At 37.8% G+C, this 26720-nt stretch overlaps 1 protein-coding gene and 1 non-coding gene across 3 annotated transcripts in view; one reads left to right on the forward strand and one right to left on the reverse strand.

The window, feature by feature from the left end:
• LOC126248044 (uncharacterized) overlaps nucleotides 1-26720 on the forward strand; it is a 557758-nt gene that overhangs the window by 28437 nt on the left and 502601 nt on the right. For both annotated transcript variants that reach the window (XR_007545407.1, XM_049948673.1), the window contains exon 3: nucleotides 14335-14451. Coding sequence is in view for 1 of the 2 variants with exons in the window: in XM_049948673.1 (XP_049804630.1) it covers nucleotides 14335-14451 (117 nt within the window). In the remaining variant the exon portion in view is untranslated. The remainder of the gene's footprint in view (nucleotides 1-14334; nucleotides 14452-26720) is intronic.
• On the reverse strand, nucleotides 15815-15889 carry Trnat-ugu (transfer RNA threonine (anticodon UGU)). Its single transcript has one exon. It is a non-coding gene; the product is annotated as a tRNA-Thr (tRNA).

The following is a 26720-nucleotide window of genomic DNA, read 5'->3' on the forward strand; positions in this document are numbered from 1 at the left end:
ACAAAAGTGTTGTCTACATATCTGTAGAACACCTTTGGTTTATGGTGGGTGGTGTTCAGTGCCACATCTTCAAAGTGCTCCATGTACAAGTTGGCAACACCTGGGGCCAGGGGGGAACCCATGGCAACACCATCCACAAGAAGAAAGCCACCAACAAACAGTGCCAAAAGTTCCTCAGACTTCCAGGCAGATGTCAACAGGAGGAGCAAGCCAGCAATATTAAGACTGTCATCAACCTGGCAGGGAGAGTGCTGGATGAGCCGACAATCTCAAGCTCTCAGAGAGGTTCTTTTCAGTCCTTCTTCTCCAAATCCAAATCCCTTTCAATAATGTCCAGCTTGTTGCAACGTGAATAACATACAACTGACACAGGTCTGTATACCTTGCTACTACTATCTATTAGACTCCTCTCACTGAAAAAAATTGGGGGGAGTGAATCATGTGTGTTATGTGTCTGTAAATTGTGCAAAGTTTCTTCTGAGTGTGATCATACTTTAACTATCTGTGTGTTACATTTTTGGAGATGGAAATTGGGAACCAGCCAAGAATTTGTTTAAACGAGTATGGTAAACCATTTAAAAACCACGCCACACTGATTTGTGCATCAGCTATCTACCACACGGATTCACTTCAGTTCTCGCTCACCTTCCTACCTCACAAGCCAGACCATTGCACATTATGCTATATGAGCAGGTATTGCTTGTAGTACATGTAACATTAGGATTTTCTTTCATTCTTTTTATGTACACCATGCTACCTCAAGTACTGTCGTTTCCTCTATGAAGGAGGATGGTAGACACAAAAAATAATCACAATATTTATAAATGGTGGAAGTTTCAGTTGCAGTTGCACATAAGAACTCCTCTTTATGACAATATGAAACTGATTTAAGTATGTACAGAAGTTACAATGACAGGAAAAAAATCATAACACCAAGAAGCAGTTCTGCTGCATAAACGAAAGTTGGTAGGCATGTTTCTACATTTGAAAGATGACGATTATTCAGATTTCACAATAACTGTATATGCAAATCAGGTTTGCTTTAATACAAGCTGTAATGGCCCTGAGCATTAGTTGCCTTTGAGATTGGATGTGCTGAGTTGATGTTACTAAAAAATACCATTAAGCCAACAGAGACACCATTATCAATTACTCACTGAGTTTGAACAAGGTTGTGTAATAGGGCTATGAGAAGGTGGATGTTCCTTCTGTAGTAATGGAGGAAGACTTGGCAGGAATGCAGCCAATCACAGAAGACCAGGCCACGGGTGGTCACGTGGCACTGCCAAGGGGAAGACCGTCGTGTTCAGCATATGGTTCTGGTGCACCTCACTGCATCTGCAGTAGCAATCTGAGCAGCAGTTGCCACCATGGTGATACAATGAACTATTACAAATCAGTTGCTTCAAGGACAGCTCCAAATCAGATGCCGTGTTGCATACATTCCACTGACCCAAACAGCTGCCATTTGTTACTTCAGTGGTGTCAAGCAAGAGCTCATTGGACAGCATGGTGTAACTTTCTGATGAAAGCTGGTTTTGCCTCAGTGCCAGTAAAGGCCGTGTGTTGGTTATGAGACCAATTGAGGGCCTGCGACCAACCTGTCTGCATGCTACACACACTGGACATACAACTGGAGTTATGGTTTGGGGCGAGATTTCATATGACAGCAGGAGCACTGTTGTGGTCATCCAACACACCCTGAATGCAGAATTCTTCATTAATTGGTGATATGACCTGTCATGCTCACATTCATGAACAGCATTCCAGGAGTGTCTTCCAACAGGATAACCACTGTTGTAATCCAGCACGCTCTACAGTGCGTCAACATGTTGCCTCGGCCTGCTCGATCACTAGATCTGTCTCCAATCAAGCACATATGGGACATCCTCGGAGAAGAACTCCGGCATCATCCGCAAACAACATTAACGGTCCCTGTACCGACCTATCGAATGAAACAGGCGTGGAACTCCGTACCACGAGCTAACATCTGGCACCTGTACAACACAATACGTGCAAGTCTGCACGCTTTCATTCAACTGTCTGGTGGTTACACTGGGTATTAATGAATTAGCATTTCACATTTGCAACGGCTTATCTCACCATTAGATTTTCCGCGCGGGGTAGCCAAGTGGTCGGAGGCACCTTGTCGCAGTCGACCCGGCTCCCCCCATCAGAGGTTTGAGTCTTCTCTTGGGCATGGGTGTGTGCTTTATCCTTAGCGTAAGTTAGTGTAAGTTAGATTAAGTAGTGTGTAAGCTTAGGGACTGATGACCTCAGCAGTTTGGTCCCATAAGACCTTACCATAAATTTCCAAATTTTTCCCGTAGATTAACCTGTGTTAATCACTTAAATATGTTACCTAGACAAATTTATTCCCAAAGTTTCCATACTTTACATTAATTGTTATTTGGTATTGAATTTTTTTTCCATCAGAGTATTTGTAACTTTTACATAAAAAATGTCGTATTGTAATACCTTTCTAGTGTCCATTGTGTTAGTAAGGGATAGACAAATTGATTCATCATTCAAGTGATCTTGATGTTTCATTTGACCAGAAGCACTTATGCTCTCATACATTTAGAAACTTCTTCTACCTGTTTCATTTTCATCGGCCCATGGCCACAATTTGATGTGATATTTTCTGTTCCTTTCTCTGCTTTGGTTCTGTATCTTTCCTTCCCTTTTTCTGTGCTTGCTTCCATTTTATTGTTAGCAGGAAAAAATTAAATCTGGTATCCCACGAGGTACAGCATTGCAACCACTCCAACATTAAACCTGCTTGAATTATATACCAAAGTCATTAACAGATCATGCTATACTTTTTATTTGCTAATGACCTATGTATACTAACAGAAACCACAAAATCATCCACATCAAATGCAGACAATGAGATAGTAGAACAATCATGTAATTGATTTACAACAGAAAGTTTGCCAAAAACCAACCTGATGGCTACTAATCTTAGTATAAATCAAAGGCTCCAGAAATATTTTTATAGCTTACTTCACAAATGATACGTTCTATATATCAAATTCTTTTATGTCCACACCCACAGATAATTAAAATGTAATCATCACATTGATAAATTGATCATAATAAGTCAACCTAGCTTGCTTTGCACTAAGAAAACTTCCTCATTGTGTTAACCACTATATACAAATGTTAGCATATTTTGAGGTCTTTCATATGCCATTCTAATATTAGATAACCTTCCAAGTGGTTGCTGTTATGATCTATGAAGTCTTTATAGCCATAAAATGGGCCATGCAGATTTTATGTAGAATTCTCAAATGAGCCAGTTTCAGATCCCTCTTCAATTACCTTGGAATTCTTGCACTTACATGGCTACACTTTTACTCTTTAAAACTATATTTTAGTAATGAATTTCCCTATCAGTTGTAGAGATCTTCAGATTCAAGGTTTGCATGTTCCTACCAACACTGTAGGAAACAATGTTTCTTGTAAATATGTCATTATCAAACAGTACATAATGGCTGATTTTCTTCAACTGCAATATAAAACATCCAAGCTGAATATTGTAATCATCAAAGTGATTTCTTTGTTAATGGACATTTAGTTAACTATGTAAAACACTGAACTGCAACTTCATTAAGTTTAATTAATGTACTGCAAGTGTTTGACAACCATCTTGCACTGCCAATCTTTAATGATAGTTGTTGATGTAATCTACTGAAGTTTTGTAAATACATTGAACTAATAATGCTTTAAATAAGTGACTAAGATTATTCAGTATTATGTAACCACAATTTAGGAGTCAAACTGGAGATATCTGCCTCTACATTGTCATGACTACTCTGCGGTTCACAATTACGTGTGGTGCACAGGGGTCATCAAAACACCTTCAAGCTATTTCTCTGTTTTTCCTCTCTCTAACAGTACACAGGAAAAATGAACATTTAAATATTTCTGTGCAATCTCTGATTTCTCTTATGTATTTACAATAATCATTTCTCCCTATGTATGTGGACATGAACAAAATATTTTCACATTGAGAGGAAAAAAAAACTGGTGACTGAAATTTCATGAGAAGATCTTTCCACAATGAAAAACACTTTTGTTTTGATGACTGCCACTCCAGTTCACATATCGTATCTCTGGCACTCTCTTCCCTGTTTCATGATAACACAAAATGAGCTGCCCGTCTTTGAAATTTTTTTATACTCTCCAAAAATCGTATCTGAGGTGGATCCCATACCACACAAATACTCCACAAGAGGACAGACAAGCATTTTCTAAATGCTATGGTTCACTTTCTCTGTAACATTATCTATGTGATCATTACAATTTAAATCATTCATAATTGTAATCCCTAAGTATTTAACTGAATTCACACCCTTCAGATTTGTGTGCTTTATTGTGTGACATAAATTTACCAGATTCCTTTTAGTACTTATGTGGATGACTTCAACTTTTCATTTCATAGAGGCAATTGCCACTTATGTTCCTACCAACACTGTAGGTAACATTGTTTCTTGTAAATATATCATTATCAAACAGTACATAATGGTTGACTTCATGAAATGGTAAATGACAGCATCATCTACAAACTGTCTAAGAGGGCTGCTCAGATTATCTCCTAAATTTTTAAATAGATCAGGAACAGCAGAGAGCCTATAACCTTTCCTTGGGGAATGCCAGCTATCCTTTCTGTTTTACCTAATAAACCCTCCCTCATTTACTACTATAAACTGTGACCCATCTGACAGTAAATCACAAATCCAGTTACACAACTGAGACAACACTCCATAGGCATGCACTCTGCCACTTGTGAGAGAAATGGAAATCTAAAAATATTCACTCAATTTGAGTTCCCCTGCTGATAGCACCCTCAGTACTTCATATGAATAAAGAGCGAATTGTTTTCATAACAATGATATTTTATGAATCCCTGTCAGCTATTTGTCAATATATAATTTTCTTTGAGGTAATTCATAATGTTCAAACACAGTATGTATTCCATAATCCTTCTGCAAATGGACATTAGTAAGATGGGTCTACAATTCAGTGGATTACTCCTATTTTATTTGTTAAGTACTAGTGAGACCTGAGCAACTTTCCAGTCTTTAGGTACTGATCTTTCATTGAGCAAGTAGTCGTATATGACTACTAAGTATGGAGCTATTGTATTAACATACTCTGAAATAGACCTAACTATTACACACTCTGCACCAGAGGCCTTGCCTTTATTAAATGAATGAAGCTACTCCATTACATCAGGGATACCTACTTCCAAGCTACTTCTAATAGCAGTTGTTTGTGGCTCAAATTCTGGAATATTTACGTTATCTTCCCGTGTGAAGGAATTTCAGAAAACTGTGTTTAGCAGCTTGGCTTTAGGGGCACTGTAGTCAGTAACATTACCATTGATATCACACAGTGAAGGTATTGACTGTGTCTTGCCACTAGGATACCTTGTATATGACCAGAATCTCTTATGGTTTTCTACCAGATTTCAAGACAGAGTTTCATTGTGTAAACTATTAAAAGTATCTGTCATTGGAGCATGTACTAAGTTTTGAGCTTCAATAAAACATTGCCAGCCTACAAGATTTTGCGTTCTTTTAAATTTGGCATGCTTTTCCTCACTGATTCCACAACTGTTTTTACCTGTTTTGTGCACCATTAGGGATCAGTACCAACTCTTCTTAATTTATTTGGTATATATATCTCAATTGCCAATGATGCTATTTCTTTGAATTTAAACCGCATCTGGTATACATTTACATTTTCAGATTGAAAGGAGTGGAGACTATCTCTTAAAAAGGCCTAAGTGAATTTTTATTTGATTTTTTAAATAGGTATATTTTGCATTTATTTTTAGTGCTTTTGTATGTTACAGTATTCAGTCTTGCACCAAAGACCTTGTGTCCACTAATCTCTGTATCCATAATGAAGCTCTGTATTTGCATAGGATTATTTGTTGCTAAGAGGTCAAGTTATGGTTTCATGACTGTTTATACTTCAACTGGGCTCATGAACCATTTGCTGAAAATAATTATTGGAGAAAGTATTCTGTACAATTTTGGAAAACCTTTTATGCCTACCACTGACTTTAAATATGTATTTTTGCCAACATAGGGTAGATTGAAGTCAGTACCAACTATAGTTGTCTGAGTGGGGTACCTAGTTGAAATGAGACTCAAATTTTCTTTCAACTGTTCAGTAACTGTATCATCTGAGTTGGGGGTCAGTAATAAGAACCAATTATTAATTTATTTCCATCATCAAAACATAACCTCTACCCCTCCTAACTCATAGGAACTACTGCAGGGTAAACTACTCCTAACAGCAATAACCATTCCCCTGGCAACTGTTGTAATCTATCCTTTCTTAAGACCATTAGATCCTTTGTAAAAATTTCAATTGAACTTATCTTTCAGTACCTATAATGTTTTGGGCTTCAGTGCTTTCTATTAGCACTGATATCTCTGGTTCTTTCCACAGCTACAACAGTTTACAATTACAGTACTGTTTGTCACAAGGTCTACCCTTGTCCTGTGTTTGCCCTGCACCCTTTTACACTGACTCCATTTCTGTAGTTTCCTGAGACAATCTAACCTCTAAAACCACCCAGTCCTCTCTGCACAGCCACTGCTACCCATGCAACTGCTTCCTGTGTGTAATGGATCCCAAATCTATTAAGCAGAATCCAAAACCTTACCACCCTATTGCACAAGTTGAGGGATCTGCAGCGTACACAATCACAGAACCGTCTGAACCTAAGACTCTGACCCTCCATTCGGATCTGTACTGAAGGTCTGCAATCGCTCCTGTCAATGATACTACAGATGGTGACCTTCACCTTCATCTTGAAAGCAAGATTGCCAGTCCTTACTATTTCAGATAGCTGCCCAAAACTAGAAAAAAATCTCTTCCATTCCAAAATACACAGCATTGCTAAAGCCATGAGCCACCACCTGCAGCAACTGCACCCTATGCTCTTCATGGGATCCAGAATCACCAATTCCACACCTGGGATGACTCCTCGTGGTATGCACACAGACTGAACACTGGAATTCTTACTCTTTCTGACAGCCATATCCCTAAGGGGCCCCATTATGCACCTAACATTGGTGCTCCCAACTACCAGTAATCCCATTCTCTATGACTGACCAGATCTTGCAGGCTGAGAAGCTTCCCCTGAGAGCAAGTGACTACAACTGGCTCAGGATCTTTGTCAGACACAGACTGAACCTGAAACTTGATTTTCAGACAAACCGTGGAGGCCCTTTGATCGGCCCCCAGAAAGCCTTCCACTGTCACCCACTCGACCTTGAGTGAGCGGACAACCTCAGTGCAGGCAGTACCCAGGGTGGCCACAATAGTGGACTGATCGGGGGATACTTGGGAGGTAATGGATGTCACTTGGAGCCCTACATATGTCGCCCCCCCCCCCCCCCCCCCCTCCCAATCAGTGATGCCCATTGGCAATGCCCTCATTCTGTATGACTGAAGTCACTACTGCTTGGAGCTGTGAGTGAAGAGCCAGCAACTCAGCTTGCATCTGAACACAGCAATCACAGTCTCTATCCATATTAAAGATGGTAAAAGTATATTCTAGAGGATTATTAAAATGTGGAACTGTGCCCAATAAATACAGAAACGTGCAAGAAATTTAAGAGTTTAAACTAAAGAGCACACATGAAATTCCAAATAAATCACTTCTTATTAGAATCTATGTCAACTTACAAAGAAAATGGTGTGCTTGAATCCAATTACTGCAGGGACAGAATCTACCACTCAACTGAAGGATCTATAAACTGTAACTTACTATTTAAACAAAAACACACTTGTCACAATGCAGAGTTGTATTGTGCTCTACACAGTTATTAAAATGCAGAACTGTACCTGATAAAGACACAAACACACAAGGTATTTAAGAGTTTAAATTAGAGAGCACACAGGAAGTTCTAAATAAGTTGCTTCTTAGAAGCTGCGTCAACTCACAAACAAAATGGTGCACTTTGATGAGCTACTCAACTGTGGTTATACATCTCACAAGAACTTTTATTGTTTAGAATTATAATGATCTTCCTTATTTCATATTTGGATGTCAGTTTAATTTCCATTTAATTTAATGTCCTCTGTATCACTTCTTTGTTGTACTATCTTGCTTCCTCTTCTAAACTATATGCACAAATTTTCTCCCTTATTTTTCAAAAGTAATTGTTAAAAATATTTGCTACATGTTAACTGTCTTTTCCAAAATACTCCCTTTCTCTTTAACAGAAGTAATGTCAACTTCTACAGCTTCTTTTCCTGTCTGCCCTTTAACAATATTCCATAGTGGCTTTATTTTATTGTCTGATCTGTCAGTTTCAGACAAACATGTATATTCTTGGATTTTTAACATTTTTCTTAATATGTTGTAGTACTTTTTATAATCTGAAAGTATTTATGGACCATGATTTGTTGTGACTATTTTGTAGGTGTCCCTTTTTCTGGTGAAGCTACTCTGGTACTTGCAGTGATCCAAGAGTTTGTTAGTGACTTCCCAGTACTAAATTTAAATATCTTTTTTAGGAAAATTACTTTGGAAAAGAGGCACATACTCACTAAGAAATGTTATTAGAGCTAGCATTGTAAACTTCACCAAAATTTATGTTTTTTAAACTTCCTTTAAAAACTTCATTTGTTTTGTCATTAATTGCTATTCGATGAAGAGACTGTTTTCCAAGAAGAGTTTTATATCTTGCAAGAGTACATTTCTTTCACATTGAAGAGTCTTAGTATTTCTACAAGAAGGGTTTTATTTTTTCCCAAGAAAATTTGTCATAATGATTTCTTGAAGAGATTACTTTATTTCAACGAAAAAAGGGAGTGACTCAGTAGGTAAGAGCGATAATGCAAATTATAAGGCCAGAGATTCTGTCCTCAGCTGGCTCAAGTATTTTTTCTGACATTTATTGGTTCTTTCATGCCTGGAAATGATTTGTGACTGTGAAAAATCTGATTTGTAGGGAAATGTGGGGAAAATGGCCATTCTAAGTGAAATTGAATTTCCGTGAAGCCATGGCTATTAACAGAAGCTCATGGCATATACATCTTGAATGTGCATACTTTAAGGTATCACACCAAGTATTTATAGCCAAGGTAAAAGTATATTTTTCAGGATATATAAACTTGTTTCTGAATGCTTAAGTAGTGGCCCCTTTTCCCTACCTAATGGCGTAAAGTTTCCAGACCTGTTTAGTTCAAAAAATGAGTATACTTATAGTTTTTATTTAAACATTGGTTATTATTAGGAGAACAATGACACAGTTGAAAAAGAAATGTGTTGCAATACAGTTTTGGCACTAAACGGTCAGCAAATGAGAAGTATTAATTAGTTCTAATGATGTAAACAGGGAAATCAGTGACTAACTGTGGGTTACTATTTCAGTCTAATTCTGTCACAATTTATCCATTCAGAAACAATATCAAGTGAAGTATAAAATTTGCACATGAAGTTGTCATCATCCTTATCACATCCAATGCACAGTTCATGGGCCCAGTATTTTACAGCTTTGACATCTTAACCATCCTTCATTTTCTTTAGATCTAGAAAATACTTCCTTGCAGTAAAAGCAGTCTCTGTCATTGTGTGACCTTCGCCTGCTTTGTTTCTAAATCCTCAGTGTTGATGTACTGCATTTTAATACTGGCTGAAAAATGAGGGTTGGAAGTTCAACACTGACTACTATAAATGATGTAGACAACAGTTGCACAGTTGTGCTTTACTGTTCTTTACTCTCACTGTTCACAACTGCCCAACATTACACAGATGTATGGCCAGTTCACTATTGGTAAATTTCGATAAGCCTCATTAATAGTTTCCAGGCAAACATCAGCATACTGCTACAATAGTTTGCTGTTGAACATCTATGAGCAATAAAAACCTAACCACACAGTTCACAGTTCTTTCAGAATAATACAGAACGTGTGACACTATTTCTCAAATAAATTGAACAGACACTGTCATTGTTTTAACACACATCCTATTGGTGTTACACTATTTCCCCTGTATTATTGCTACCCTAACTGATACAGACTTCCCCTCTGAAAATCAGCCGTGGACTGACTGTCTCAGGACCAAAAATTGGGCCTTTATATATCCTCACAATAATAGGTACTGAAACTATACATTGTTAGATGTTTAATTTACAGAAATTACAATTAAAACATAACTCAATCAGTTAACTGAATACATTGCAATATACCACCTTCTTAAGTGTTCCTTCTGTCAAAAAGGTTAGGCCAAATTATTTCTTTACATAATGAAATTAACAGATATAGTTATACAAACTGTACTTTTGACAAATCTAGTAATTATTTTAGAATAAAATAAGGGCTGGCTTTGCTAACATGTTTTCAAATAGAGTCAAATAAATACTTAAAGTATTCTGGTAGTTTTTCTTCCAAATGTTTATAATTATTACAGAATTTATATTTGTTTGAGGGACAAGTATTTGCTGAAGGCTCAGCAGTTTCACAATGAGGAGAACCAATATTTGAACAAGGCACAATATTGGCATCCCTATCCAAAGGAATATCAGTAACCTCAGCTGCAGTATAGTCTTCACTGGTAAACACATTAGGATCTAGAAGAAAAAATCCACACTTCCTGAAGCCATTTATTGCTGTTATTGGAATGGGTGTACAAATAAATGCTTCACTCCAGAGTGCACTTATATGAAACTGTGTAATAGTTCTACCTGGATTATAGTGAAGAAATTTTTTAAAAGCTATTGTGTTTTGGAGTTTGTGGTTATAGTGCAAGGGCAAGTGCACAAAAGTTGTATGATTTTCTCTGGCCTTATCAATGAAACCTGTGTTCTTAGTATGGGTAGAGTGACCAGCTAAGATTAGTAGAACCGGATCTTGAGCAATTGGTTTTGGATGTTATAGAAAATATTCAAACCAATCCAAATAATTTTCACTCTGTATCCACCTGTCAGGGTGGCATGCAAATTCAGTTCCTGGCAGAGCCCAACTTTAAGGTTAACCTTCATTCTTCGCATAGGGAAGATTACAAAAAGGGGAATGAAATTTCCTCGTGCAGACATGCACACTACAAATTTTACAGCAAACCTTTACCAGCTAACGTAATGGCTCCAACTTGTCATCTTCCTTTGAGAACAAACACTTTGCTGTTCTTGGACTGAACTGTCTGGGAACTGGTTTCAGCTGCATTACAAATATGATGAGCCAGATGAAATTGTTTATCTTGCAATGTTTTAAGGATAACAGAAAACTTGTCTACATTCACTTCATTACATGCATGTACTCTAGCCATAGAGCCAGATTCTGACTTCCTAAGACTAATATTAAGATGGTGTTCTCTAAAGCACAGCATATTATATGCAGATTTATATTTATATTATATTTAGCATATTATGTGGAATACTGAAATTTTTCCTGCTGTTGAAAAAGGCATGTTATCATTCTTTACTGCTCCAATTGGCTTTTGCATCACAACAGGGTCCCATGTTTGTTGCTATGTTTTCTGGATGTATTTTCTTGGCATCTTGAAGCTCTAGCAAACCCCTACAGAAGAGCAGAAAATGACTACCAGTTTTGTGCATAAAACAATCTGTAACATTTTAATTTCAGTTGTTATACTGTGCATAAAATATGGAATTAGGTAAGTCTCATTGGGATAAACAGATTGAAAAGGAATGGTTGGGAACAGTGGCCCTCTGTCCCAATGTGTAGCATGGCCAATTTTCCTGACTGGATGGCATGTCTGTATCAATGGTTTACACATGAAGCAATATGATCCATGATTTTATTTGTAAGCCAAAAGGCACTGCATGAACTGTGGTGTTGCAAAAATCTATTGCTCTACATAAATGTGAAGCAATTAAAGTAATATGAGTGACTTACCTTACATCAAATGACTGAAAAAACGAACCATTTTCACAGAATGGTAACTGTGCAAGCTTCCTCTGTCAATGTCACTGACAGCACTAATGGTGTCTATTACACCGAGTTTGGCCACTTTTCAGGAGGAAGCATCACTGCTGAAGAAGTCAAGTAAGCAGTGGCCTTTTTTCCCAACCTGGCCACTTTATCCTTTTTCCCCTACTATGGTACATAGTACACATTAAACTATATGTATCCTAGTAACTGGCAGAAGAAGTCAGTTCAAAGGCCAGAGGAAAGCAAGGAAATACTATCTCCAATAGGATTGTGCCTAATAATGTAATTTAGAATTCAAACCAATATTTTTATTGATGACAGGTTTACCTTAGTATTTTATAAACCAGAGTGCATAGTGAAATAAGGCCTATTACTATTTTCCCATAAAAAGTATCTGTATACCAATATAAAGGTGAATCATTTCATAGTTGCATTATTTCTGCTAATTTTATAGTTCCTCTAGGGCCATTTTGAACTATGGAGAGTAAAGAGTAAAGCTAATAACACAAGCAGGTCAATATTAAAAACAGTAAGTTTAGAATACAAGAATACAGACAAAATCTGAAAGAAATATTGTGTTACTTAACTTGTTAACCTATACCACATCTGTTGACTTGTAACTATGTCAGTTGATTTCATCTTGTATCAACTCCCACCCACCACCATCTCATTTTTATCAGCCCAACCTCTTTCACTGGTGATAGACCCTTTTCACACACTGTGTCATTATCTTCATATTACTTAATATCCAGTTTGTTGCTTTTAATTGCTTAGTTTTCCATAAGATCTGTCTGGAACATCTCCCACAAAACAATGTGTTCTGAACAACTATTTACTTTCAGTTTAAGCTTTCATAGTTTTATTAAAGGACATCTTCTGTACATGAGCTGCACTAGAAATGCTTTATTTGTCAGAACTATGGTTCAAATGGCTCTGAGCACTATGGGACTTAACTTCTGAGGTCATCAGTCCCCTAGAACTTAGAACTACTTAAACCTAACTAACCTAAGGGCATCACACACACCCATGCCCGAGGCAGGATTCGAACATTCTACCGTAGCGGTCGCGCGGTTCCAGACTGTAGCACCTAGAACCGCTCGGCCACCCCGGCCAGCTATTTGTCAGAACTGGTCTTTGTGTTTATAACCCATCCTCAGTGGCATCTGATACAATTGCATGTGCGTCAATTTCCACAAAATGATAACTGTATGTATGTAGCAGGAACATTAAGTCTACGTACATTATGCATTTTGTTGCAATGACATGTTTGTCAGTTCATACAACAGGATCTGAGATATGTCCTATAACACAGTACACAATATTCATGTACATAACTGCTATCAAATATTATGCAGTGACAATCTCGATAATATTTCACATAACTGTCATATAGAGTAAAAGTGGAACTGACTGGTCAAGGAGTCTACATTAGCTGCCTTTTGTTATTTCCAAGATCATTTATATGTGAGATTATGTCTTATGACAGTTGTGACAAACATTATCAAGAATTATAACTGCCTAAAATTTGATAGCAGTAATGTACATGGCAAAGCGTATACTATGTTCTAGGACATATTTCAGATCCTGTCACATTAACTGTAGAAGTGTATAATGTAAGTAGACTTATATTACTGCTATATATGCACAGTTATCATTTTGTAGAAATTGATGCACACACAGTTGTTCATACCTCTGTATCAAATGCCACTGAGGATGAGATACAAACTCCAAATCCAGTTTTGGCAAATAAAACATTTTTAGTGTATTAAAGATGTCTTTTAGTAAATGTCTGAAAGCTGCAGAGCACCAAGTGTTCAAGATTTTTTCATATTTTTCTTTTTATTTTAATCCATGCTAATCATATTTTTAAAACGCTGAAGTCAAATGTTTTTAAATCCTATTCATTCTTGTTTGTTTGTTAGTTACATTTAAATTTCTACTGCAAAGAATAACTTTCTCCAATGTGTTGTATTAATTTATTGTATTTTTTAAAAATAATATTGATCCATTTTATTTGCTAACATTCATTATATTTCTCTATAGCTGTAAAAACAGGGGCTACCTCAATAAAATATTGACCACATTTAATTTGTGAGAGGGTTACATGGTCACAAAATTATATTATTACTCCATTAAACAATGTCAGGTTTTCGGCTGCTGATTCTTGAAAATATTAGTGTGCTGACTCAATAATTAGACCTTAAAATGTTTTAAATATGGTATCTAATTTTGTGCAACAGTTATATCCATTGGATGGGCCTTTTAATGTATTTATATGTTGACTGTTCTAACTACTGGATTGAAGGGTCACTACACTGTCTGATTTCATAACTGGAAGAAAAATACACTTGTTCATGTGAAACCAAATCCAGTATCTGATTTTGAGTTTCAGTATATTTTTACTTGCAGGTTAATGAAGAGGTTCGAAAAACTGCAGCAGAAGGACAATAATGTATACCATTACCTGAGCCCAACCATACAACCAGATGAAGAATTATCCAAAAGAGGATTCTCCATGTACACAGGGTATTTATCTGAGATTTATTCACATTATTTTAATATGAATTGACAATTACTTTTTCCATATTACAAAATTATAATAACTCTGATTTTTCCTTAAGTGAAATTCTGATTTAAATAATGACACAATAAAATGATCTTGAATTAGAGATATTAAATGTTTAACATCAGAAGTTTCTGGACCATACATTTGCTGCTTGAATGTCCAGCACTGTCCTACCTTACATGGTGTTGCATTGTGTAGACACTGGACTGTCTCTGTGAGGTGGCACAGTGTTTATAACATAACACTTAAATTAAACAGAAGTTGAGTTTATCTGTCTCATCATATTTATGTTCATTTTCCTTAGTTTCTCTAAATCACTTCATGCAAATGCAAAAATTGTTCCTAGAATTGGCCCTGGATGGCGCTTTTGCTCATTCGTCTCTAAGTAAGTGAGTTTGGTTTGTATAAGGAAATAGTTGATGATGAAATACCAAAATCTGACCTTTATTCCCTCCTTCCTGGATCTAACAAGGGGAATTCCACATCACCCCCCCTCAGATTTAGTGGTAAGTTGGCCCAGCAAATAACGCAACAAAAAGTGGTCAAAGATCAAGCATGAAAACAGAATAAAGGTGTACCAAACTGTGAAGAAAGAAGCAAAATAGAAGCAGTGAACAGTCCAAGCTCAGGATGTGCAACCTTGAGTGAATTTAAAGAGCCATGTGATCACAGTGTTGGACTGCCAAAGGGAAGATCCATGTTCAAATCTCCCTCATGCCATCCATTTGTGATGGCGAGCTGTAAGGAATGGACCTCTACACACATGTATCTCCTATTTTTCCTACTCAAGTACCACATATTATGACTCTTGCATTCTGTTTTGAAAGTTTTGGCTCTTGAATTCCTTTGCTGTAACATAGTTCATGCTCATTTATTTGTTGTTTTCATATGTGTGAGAGATTTATGTGCCATCTCACCTGCTCTCACTATTCATCCCATTTACCTATGACAGTAATATATTCTTAGCACATGACTCATATTCTATAACTAATATATAGTTTGTCAATTGCCAGGACTGCACAAAGAGAATGGACTCATCAATGACTGGACAGACAGGTCATAATTTTGTGAAAAAAAATATAGCATGAGGGAGATTTGAACACAGATCTCCCATTTTGCAGTCCAAAACCATGATCACAAAGCCACAATGCATGGTTCTTCCAAATCACTTGAGGTTGTACATCTTGAGCTTGGACTGTTCACTGCTTCTATTTTGACTATATATGACCATGCAGCTTTGCTAGAATTGAAATGATAATTAAATGAACACCCTAGCTGCAAGCAGGCGTTGATACACTTCGTTGGGGACATGTTGAAAATGTGTGCCCCGACCGGGACTCGAACCCGGGATCTCCTGCTTACATGGCAGACGCTCTATCCATCTGAGCCACCGCGGGCACAGAGGATTTTGGTTCTTTTTTCACAGTGCAGTACATCTCCTTGCTGTTTTAATGCTTGATTTGTGTTCAGGTTTTGATGGGCCATCTTACCACTAAACCTGAGGGGAGTGCGATGGGGAATTTCCCTTCTAAGCAAGCTGAAAAAATTATCTTAAAATATGCATGAAAATGTTTCTATACTTCTTTAATTTTCAGTCTCAGTTTATCATTATGACGTAAGGAAAAAAAAGCATCCCCATTTAAAGCATGACTCCAGTGGTCTCATTGCTTCTCAATGTTAGGATCACAGAGCTGTTCAGTCAGTTAACTGGAAATGCTTACGAGTTCATTATTGTTGTGAATGTAGAAACTGAATAGTAGTATTAATTCAGCCTAAACATTAATGGTAGCAGAAAAATGTTTTCCTGCTATGGTTCCTTGCCACTGCATGCTAAGATTATTAAGTACTGGTGTGATAGAGTGCTCTATAACAGAGGTATGGCAACAAAATAAGAGGCAACAAATGACATTTATTAAGAGTATGTGACAAAATAGTACTTACTTTGATGTGTGGTGCTTGATGTCCTAAACCTAATACAGTGATATCTAACTAAAAATGTTCTCTCTTTGAAGTCTATGGTATTTTAAGTTTCAATGATAGTAATGTCTGCAGACACAATGTTACTGGCGTAGTTCTCTGTCAATAGCAACTGCTACCTCAGGAGGTAGTCTTGAGAGTACTGTGCTGAGCAAACTGCAGGCATGGAATGGTGCTGGGTAATTGCTGTTGCAGAACTGTCTAGTTGTCTGCAGTGTATTATGTTTTGGTGCCTGTTGGTGGAAAATTCCATGTTGGGCAGTACAAAGTGAAAGCAAAATTGTCCACAGTTGACAGCATTCCCTATTGGCTGTCCCCACTATTGGTAGACACACAATGTGCCAGAGGAAGTGGCATGGAAGCAGACAGAAGTTAATCATTTGTGAGCACCATATGGAGATGCCATGTGAGTGGTTGTGCCTTTGTGATGGCTGTCTCTCACAATATTTGTTGTGTACCTTTTGCTCAGTACACAGCAATTACATTGTCAGTCATATATCTCACCATTAACAAACTTTTCTCACCTATACTATTCACAATAACAAATGCTAAAATACATAGATAAAATAATTTAACTCATATATGGTGGGATCATGGTTCTCAAAAAATAATATGTTCTGTAAACATTTAAATATGGAGACTAAACAAAGGTTTAATCTTTGCACATGAATATTTTTAAAGAAATGTTCCACAAGCAGATGGATGGCATTACCCTCTGTCAATTTTGTACAATGAGGCGCTCCCATCAAAGTGTAAATGATTGTTTATCAACCTCTACATACCAGTTGCAAATAGAGACAGTTTTGCAAACAGCTGTGATCAATCTTAATGTATCATAATCAATTATATTCAGCAACTTCAGGAAGGGACTTCACACAAAGGATAAACAGTGTGGCAGTATTCTTATCCAGATTACTGAGACATTTTATGAAACTAAACAAGACAGAACACTTCAGGTATCTCAGTCATTCCATAAAGACATTTTATGATAATCTGTAGCAGATACATTCCTTATTAAGCATAAAGATTATGAACTTCATTCAATTTTGAAAATTGGAAATAATATCTTTCAGTGTTGAAGATTAGATGAGTAGACTGCATAATTAATAAAGAGGTACCGAACTGAATCCCAGAGAAATGTAATTTATGGTAAAAAATGACTAAAACAAGGAATCTGTTGAAGACTATGCATAGGAGGTGTGCGCTACAATGATAGATTTGCCTAGATACCTAAAAGAACAATCGAACTTTATTACACAGTACCTTATGCAAATATAACAGCAAACAGCTTCCAAAGTAACACCACTTAAGATTGTTCTGACCAGATAAGAGTTGACACTAAACACAATGACTGTTTCTTGAATCTATGAGCTGCACGTTTATGGTACGTAGCCACTGAATTAAGTACACTGTTCATCTTAAATTCAGTAGACTTATGTGTTCAGGAAATGTCCTATGTTGGCACAGTCTGTGGCTGCAGTACTCACAAAGACTTGGTGGTCTGGATGCAGTACGTGAGGTTGTAGGCTCCAGCTAGCTGGTGCTATGTTCTGATGACTGGAGCTCTGACTGTGGGACTGCTTGTGCAGTTGGCTCTTGGCCCAGAGAACTGCAGCTATGAGTTGCCATTGTCAACTGACTGGCGAACATCTGGGTGGCATCCTATAAATCCATCTGGTGCAAGAATACCAGGAAATTGTGATAATGCCACATGGCTCTCAGAGGCCAGCTAGTGCTGGTGACAGCAGCACTGTATCCAGCAAATGTAGCATCACCAGATACAGCAATGGCTGCTGCAGGCATGATGTGCTGTGATCTAATTGCAGGTACCTTGGCAGGGCAGCAACCTGCAGCACTCTGCTGTGTGGTTGGTGGCTGGATCAAGTATAACAGCAATATGTAATACCACATTGTTCTAACCTGATAAGGGTTGACACTAAACACAATGACAGTTTCTCGAATCAATTAGCTGTACCTTTATGGTATGTAGCCATTTAGTTAAGTACACTGTCCATCCTAAATTCAGTAGTACTTAGTACAGTTAGTTTGAACAATTATTTTGGGAGCCCTCTTGCATTGTATATGTTTGCAAAAACATACTCAACTTCCTAGCAACAAATAATCCCAAAAATGGGGAGTATTGTGATGAATACAGTGTTAGTGAACACAAGGTCATTGTATTGAGACTAAATAACCCACATCCAAACCCACTATAGATAAATGCAAAATATATCTATTTAAAAAAGACGATAAAAATTTGCTTCATGCCTTCCTAATAGGCAGCCTCCACTACTTCTGAACTAACTATGTAAGCATAGACCAGATGTGGCCTGAATTCAAAGAAATAGTACTGGCAAAATTGAGAGATTTATATCAAATAAATTAATAAGTGACAGAACTAACCCACCACGGTACACAAGACAACTGAGGACACTACCAGAAGCAATGAAAAAGCATGCAAAATTTGAAAGAATGCAAATACCTTACATTTGCAAAGTTTTAGAGAGCTTGAAATTTAGGGCAAACTTCAATGTGAGATGCTTTTAATAGTTTACACAATGGAACTCTCTCTCAAAATCTGACAGAAAATCCAAAGAGATTGTGGTCATATGTAAAGTGCACTTGTGGCAAGACGCAATCAATACCTTCACTGCCAAATAGTGATGGTAATGTTGAAACTTCCTGGAAGATTAAAACTGTGTGCCGCACTGAGACTCGAACTCCGGACCTTTGCCTGTTGTGGGGAAGTGCTCTACCAACTCAGCTACCCAAGCACAATTCATGCCCCATTCTCACAGCTTTAATTCCGCCAGTACAATAAAGCTGTGAGGAAGGAGCGTGAATCTTGCTTGGTTAGCTCAGTTGGTAGAGCACTTGCCCGCGAAAGGCAAAGGTCCCGAGTTCGAGTCTCGGTCCGGCACACAGTTTTAATCTTTCAGGAAGTTTCATATCAGCGCATACTCCGCTGTAGAGAGAAAATTTCATTCTAGTGATGGTAATGTTACCTACGGTAGAGCCAAAAAAGCGGAGTTACTAAATACAGTTACCCAAAGTTCCTTCACCAAAGGAGACAAAGTAAATATTCCAGAATTGAAATAAAGAACCACTAGATATCTTACAACCACTTGCTTGACAAAAGATATGTACCTAAAGATTGTAAAGTGGCACAGGTGACACCAATACTAAAGAAAAGAAATAGGAGTAATCCACACCTGTACCACTAATGTCGATTTACTGTAGGATTTTGTTCAAACATTGTGAATTATGTCAAAGAAAACAATATACTGACAAATAGGCACCATGAGTTCAAAAATACAATTCTTTGGAAAAAAAAAAGAAAAACAGCTCTTTGTTCAAACAAAGTAATGAGTGCTATGAACAGGGAACTAAAATTGATTCAATGTTTCTGGATTTCCAAAAAGCTTTTGACACCATTCCTCACAAGCACCTTATAATCAAGTTGTGTGCCTATGTAGTATCGTCTCAGTTGTATGCTGGGTTTCTGATTTCCTGTCACAATGGATGCAATTCATAGTAATTGACAGAAAGTCTTTGAGTAAAAGAGAAGTGATATCTGGCACTCTCCAAGGAAATGTCACAGCCCTCTGCTGTTTCTAATCTATATTAATTTTGTATAGATTAGAAAGAGCAGAGGACTGTAACAATTCCTTGGGGAGCATCATTTAATGATTTAACAGACAATGTGAGCAGCCATCTTAGACTTTTTGCAGATGATGCTATAATTTTCCATGTTGTAAAGCTATCAGAAGATCAAGACCAATTGGAAAATGATTTAGACAAGATATCTGTATAATGTAAAAGTGGGAACTGACTCTAAATAATGAAAAGTGTGAGATCATCCTCATGAGCACCAAAAGGAGTCTGTTAAATTTTGGTAACATGATAACTCACACAAATCTAAAGGCTACCAATTCAATTAAATACCAAGAAATTACAATTACAAACAGCTTATATTGGTGTGATCACATAGATACTACTATGGGGAAGAAAACAATCAAAGACTGCATTTTATTGACAGAACACTTACAAGATGCAACATAATGAGATTTTCACTCTGCAAATTAAAACTGTGTGCCAGACCGAGACTCGAACTTGGGACCTTTGCCTTTCGCGGGCAAGTGCTCTACCAACTGAGCTACCCAAGCTTGGGTAGCTCAGTTTGTAGAGCACTTGCCTGTGAAAGGCAAAGGTCCTGAGTTCGAGTCTCGGTCCGGCACATAGTTTTAATTTTCCAGGAAGTTTCAAGATGCAACATGGCTATACTTAGAAGGAGAGACAGCATTGGTCGTATTTTTTTTGTTTTTTTGTTTTATTAACCACAAAATCGATTTTCGGTCACTTAGTGACCATCCTCAGTGCTGTAATATACAATTTAAATTGGTAGGCACTGGTGTCAACAAGCTTAGAGCGATCACATAAACTCTGGCACATTAGTTTATGTGATCACTTTAAGTTGTTGACACCAGTGCCTACCAATTTAAATTGTATATTACAGCACTGAGGATGGTCACTAAGTGACCGAAAATCGATTTTGCGGTTAATAAAAAAAAAAAAAAAAAAAACAAAAAAAAAAAAAAAACACTACCAATGCTGTCTCTCCTTCTAAGTACATCCATTATCTGGTCGTGGTGCACAGGACACTCCATGGAGTTGCCAATCAATGCAACATGGTTGGTCGGTTGATTCAAAGGAACCATCCAGGCATTTGCCTGAAGCAATTTAAGGAAATCACAGAAAACCTAAGTGAGGATGGCTGGATGCAGATTTGAACCATCATCCTCCCAAATGCGAGGCCAGTGTGCTAACCACTGTGCCACCTCACTTGGGGATGCAACATGCCTACTAAAGAGACTGCCTACATTACACTTTTAAGTCCTCTGCTAGAGTAATGCTATTCAGTATGGGATCCTTATCAGATAGAATGGACTGACAGAGGACATCACAATTTGAGAGTGGAACAGCAGAGAACTAGAGTGAAAGTGCTTTGATGAACCCTCTGCTAGGCACTTACATGTGAAATGCAGAGTAGTCATGTAGCTGTAGGTGCAGAATCAGTTGATGTGACACATCCTAAGGCATCAAGGAAAAATCGACCTGGCAAGAGATGGAAGAGTCGGAAATAATTGTTGAGGGAGATCAAGGCTTGACTACAGTAAGCACAATCAAGTGAATGTAGGGTAGGGATGTGTATGGTTCTGTTGTCAGTCGCTGTTAATTATGATGATATGAACTCTCCATTTCACTCTACAGAAGCAGCTCCAAAAAACGGTATTGTCACATGAAAATTACTGGAAAAAGCAGTGACTACCTGCAGGTGTTTTCCTTGAAAAACAACTCTCCATCACAGCTATGAGATGGAGGTAAAGAGGCAACAACTGAATTATTAAAACACTCTGTAGATGACTAGATACATTCTGTGACACAAACTCTTCAAAAATTTATAGTGATCAAGTTCTTTACAGCAGTTGTTTCTACAATAAAACAACAGAGTTCTTCCATCACGATTGACATTCAGAGCCCACACTCACTGTAGCTTTATAAACTAACTGAGAAGTTGCAAGTTATCTCAGGAAAATTCATTTAATAGCTTTTCCTTCTTGAAAACATAAAATTCAGTTAAAGTTCCTTAAAATGAAAAGAACTTGTTCCCTAGGCATGTTGACGTTATATGAGAAACAGTTAATAACATTTACAGTGCTTCAGCAACTCAAGTGGGTAGATTCTTCCTAAGCCTACCATCTATCATGTTGAAAAATCTTCTAACTTCACACACAACATGGTTTCTGAGGCAGAGTGCAGACTAGCACAATGATGGCATCCTTGTGCCACAATGACTGGTTTCAGCTGACTTTTGTTCATTGAGGAGTGCAGCTTTTGCCTGCAGAGTGGGTGGCAAATGGGAGAACTACCTGTAACTCACTAGTGGCTGCTTTCACCATCAGCAAAATTTGGACCATCTGAACAAATAGATCAGTCATAGCATTCCAAGTTGGATCTCTATTTTGATTTATAATTTTTTTTAACATTCAAGGATAATCTGCAAAACAAAGACACAGGAATTTGTTAAAGATGTGGCACTGTTAGCTGTGAGCTCTTAAAAAACTCATAAAGACATCATTTTGGCCAGAGTAATACTTTAAATTGCTCCAAAACCACACACCTGAACAGCAAAATACCTATACTGATGGATTAAAACATAGTTTAGTTAATCTAAACAATTTTCACAGCATTTGGTGAAATTATCAATTTTAGAATACCTGGGTCAAATTGAAAGATATTTCTCCATGGACATGGAGGCTGCTTGCTGTATATGAAATACACAGTACTGTTGAGTCACAGCTCTCTACTGTCATTCCTTAGTGGCCATAACTCATAAAAACACTGGTATCTGCAAAGTATGTGATTAATTTTTAAGAAATTTTGCAAACTTGCTTCCTTGGTACACTCTATACAATGGTAACATTATTTTTGCTACACAAGCTTCTTTATCAGCTCTAATATGACATCACAACAGGCTGTGATGTCACTGAGATGCACTCAGCATGAACAATAGACAGAACAATCGACTGTGCGTCTAAAAACTGGTGGTGGCTGGAAGGAACACTCACTTGCTTCCCCACATGTTACACTAGTTATTCAGAGATGAAGAGTCTTACATATCATGTACTAGAATGGAAAGCAGTATCAAACCATTCTTTGGACTGAAGACATCAACATCAATATCTTCTGATGGAAATTGAAGAGGTGATGTACCCATTCAAGTACAATACAGTCTGTTTCCACTTCTAAAAATGCACAAACAGTGAGGTTTGGTTAGATAGACAAGTGCATGAACACAAGGCTTACTAAATATGATAATATGCACTCTTAAATGCTGTGCTCCTGCCTTGCAAGGCATTCAGTCACATTCTTTCATTAGGACAAGTGAATGCAAAGCCACAAAACATGAACACTGAACACCAAAGAAACTGGTATAGCCATGCATATTCAAATACAGAGATATGTAAACTGGAAGAGTGCAGCACTGCAGTCAGCAACACCTATGTAAAACAACAAGTGTCTGGTACAGTTGTTCAATCAGTTACTGCTGCTACAATGGCAGTTTATCAAGATTTAAGTGAGCTTTAATGTCATGTTATAGTTGGTGCATGAGCGATGGGACACAGCATTTCCGAGGTAGCAATGAAGTAGGGATTTTCCCAATCTCCAACATTGCTGTAGCTGGAGAAAGATCCTGTAAGAACAGGACCAATGACAACTGAAGAGAATAATTCAGCATGACAGAAGTGCAACCCTTCTGCAAATTGCTGCAGATATCAATACTGGGCCATCAATAAGTGTCAGTGTGTGAACCATTCAACAAAACATCATCAATATGGGCTTTTGGAGCTGAAGGCCCACCGTGTACCCTTGAGGACAGCATGACACAAAGCCTTACACCTCACCTGGGCCTGTCAACACTGACATTGGACTGTTGATGCCTGGAAACATGTTGCCTGGTTGAACAAGTATCGTTTCAAATTGTATTGAGCAGATGGACATGTACAGGCATGGTGACAACCTCATGAATACATGGACCCACCATTTCAGCAGGGGACAGTTCAAGCTGGTGGAGGCTCTGTAACGGTGTGGGGTGTGTGCAGTTGGAGTGATATGGGACCCCTGAAATGTTTAGATACAACTCTGACAGGTGACATGTACGTAAGCATCCTGTCTGATCACCTGCATCATGTTCAATGTGCATTCCGATAGCTAATGGACTTCGGCTGTTCCAGCAGGACAATGCTGGAATTACCCCACACATCCAGAGTATCTCCAGGAACACTCTTCTGAGTTAAACACTTCCGCTGGCCACCATTGAGTATATCTGGAATGCCTTGCAACATGCTCTTCAGGGGAGATCTCCAACCACTCATACTCTTACGGGTTTATGGTCAGCCCTGCAGGATTAATGGTGTCAGTTCCCTTCAGCACTACTTCAGATATTAGTCGAGTCCATGCCACATCATGTTGCAGCACTTCTGCATGCTTACAGGGGCTCTACATGATATTAGGCTGGTATACCAGTTTCTTTGGCTCTTCAGTGCAAAATGTTTGCTTTGTCTCTCTCTCTCTTATTTCCAGGTGCAAACCACATATGAATTTGAAATTCTCTGGATTTATCACCCAGTGATCCCATTCCATCTCAGACCTGTTAATATTAGCTTTTGCTTCATTGGAACTTGCACAGATATTGTTTTTTAGGGCCCAGCTCTGAGGTTTGTTGTTTTGGACCCTGCTTTGTTTCTACTGTTCTTAGTTTCAGTTACACAACTAACCTAATCAGAAATATGTGTGCTGAAGATACACTGCAGTTATAGCTTAAAAGAAAAATCTTTAATATCTATCTCTCTGTCACTTTTTCTGGTACAAAAACAAACAAGATAGCAACAACAATCTGAAACATTTACTTGCACACACATTTCTTGGTATTTGCATCTGTTACTTCAATCTATAGCAGAGATACTGATATTTTAAAACATTGCCTTATAAACAAAGAATTGCATCTTGAACACTCACTTAACTCAAATATATGGAATTCTTATATACCACACCAGTGAACTTCCCTGTACCTCACTTCCTTGAGGATTAAGTTTTACTCATCATCTGTGCTTTTAAGATAATCACTGAAACATGTAGAGAGAACATGGCATTAAAGAACTGATGATTCTCACCATCCTTCATCTTGGGATCCAGAGTGAGCCAGTTCTACATTTAGCCAAAATTGAGAAAATTTCTTGCAGTGTACTTCAGCAGATCATACCAATTAATCACCACAAAAAAGCAGAAATTTCTGCATAAAGTGCAAGTACTTCATATACTCTTGCTTATGCAAAAATGCTTTCAGTTTATATTTGTAACTATTGCATGTTATATATACAGTAAAACTTCTATACTGAGCATCTGTTAAAATGATAACTGTTGTAAGTAAGATGTACAGACAGACAATCAAGGAATGGGAAGACAGTAATCAGTAATGTCATTACCTTCTGATTATCTTATTATAAGTGGCTCACAACTTTTCATATTTGTTTTCTATCTATCTTTTCATTAATTTAACTGAAATTGAGCAGTTGTTTCAGTTATCATTCCATAACAAAAGGCACCTCTGGGAGGCAGGATGCAGTACAGAAGGAGTTAACACCAGCACAGATTGTTTCCCAAATAAAAATTTCACTCTGCTGCAAAGTGTATACTTTAATAAAATTTCTTTATAGACTGAAACTGTTTACTGGAATGGACTTTCAACTTAAAATCTCTAAAAATTATTATGATTATCATATGGCACTCATTTTTTTGTACACAACAGCTAAAAGATACAAAAAAAATTCTTCAGTACAAAATTGTAAATAGTAAAAAATTTACCAACATAAGCCAATTTAAGCTTAAAACATGTCTTCTTCTTCAACACTCTAAGAGATGCTGTAGTCAGAATCATCTCTCTCATGTAGAATAAGAGTGCAGTTGAGTCAGAATGGCTTGAGCATTTATTGACCTCATTGCACGTTGAAATGACAATGCAGGATGCTTGGCAGGATAGCAGGTATGTAGAACCAGGTGAAGAGCTTTAGTAGAAGTAGTGAGGAAACAATAATGAATTTATTTATTACAATCAGTACAGCAGCCAAAATGTCATCTTACTGCTGTAGCACACAGCAGAATAGGCTGCTCTTGGGCAGTTGTGTGTACTTAGCTCAGCACAGGCCTCAGGAGGTGGCCAGCTCATGGAGTTGCCAAGCGAAGTAGTGAGGAAACAATAAGTGAAGCAGGCAGCAGCTGCTACAAAGCACTGTCAGCACCTTATCGAGTGTAGTGCTGTGTCAGCCCAAGTAGTCGGCAGGCATACAATAACAACAGGTTCTATAGTAAGCTGGTCATGTCATTTGGACCAGAGGCATGAGCAACTAACAGCCTGGGTGGGCCCAGTACAGGGAACATCCAAACACAGTGGTGAAGCAAAGAATCCACTGTAGGATACAGCACCAGCTGCCTATGGATGCAGTCCGGTAGTAGCACAGTGTGTGCATGCAAGGCAACCAGAAGTCAGCCAGCAGACGGCCCCCTGCTGAATGGCACAAGTTCAGCTCACAGCAGCACTAGGAGTAGGCACAGCCTGTATCCCCATGGCTAGTGGAGGCAGTATCTACTAGCAGTAGGCTGGATGAGCTGTATCTGGTCAACAACTGTCATG

Source organism: Schistocerca nitens, chromosome 3 (assembly GCF_023898315.1).
Source record: "Schistocerca nitens isolate TAMUIC-IGC-003100 chromosome 3, iqSchNite1.1, whole genome shotgun sequence".
In the NCBI taxonomy this organism is placed as follows: Eukaryota; Metazoa; Arthropoda; class Insecta; order Orthoptera; family Acrididae; genus Schistocerca; species Schistocerca nitens.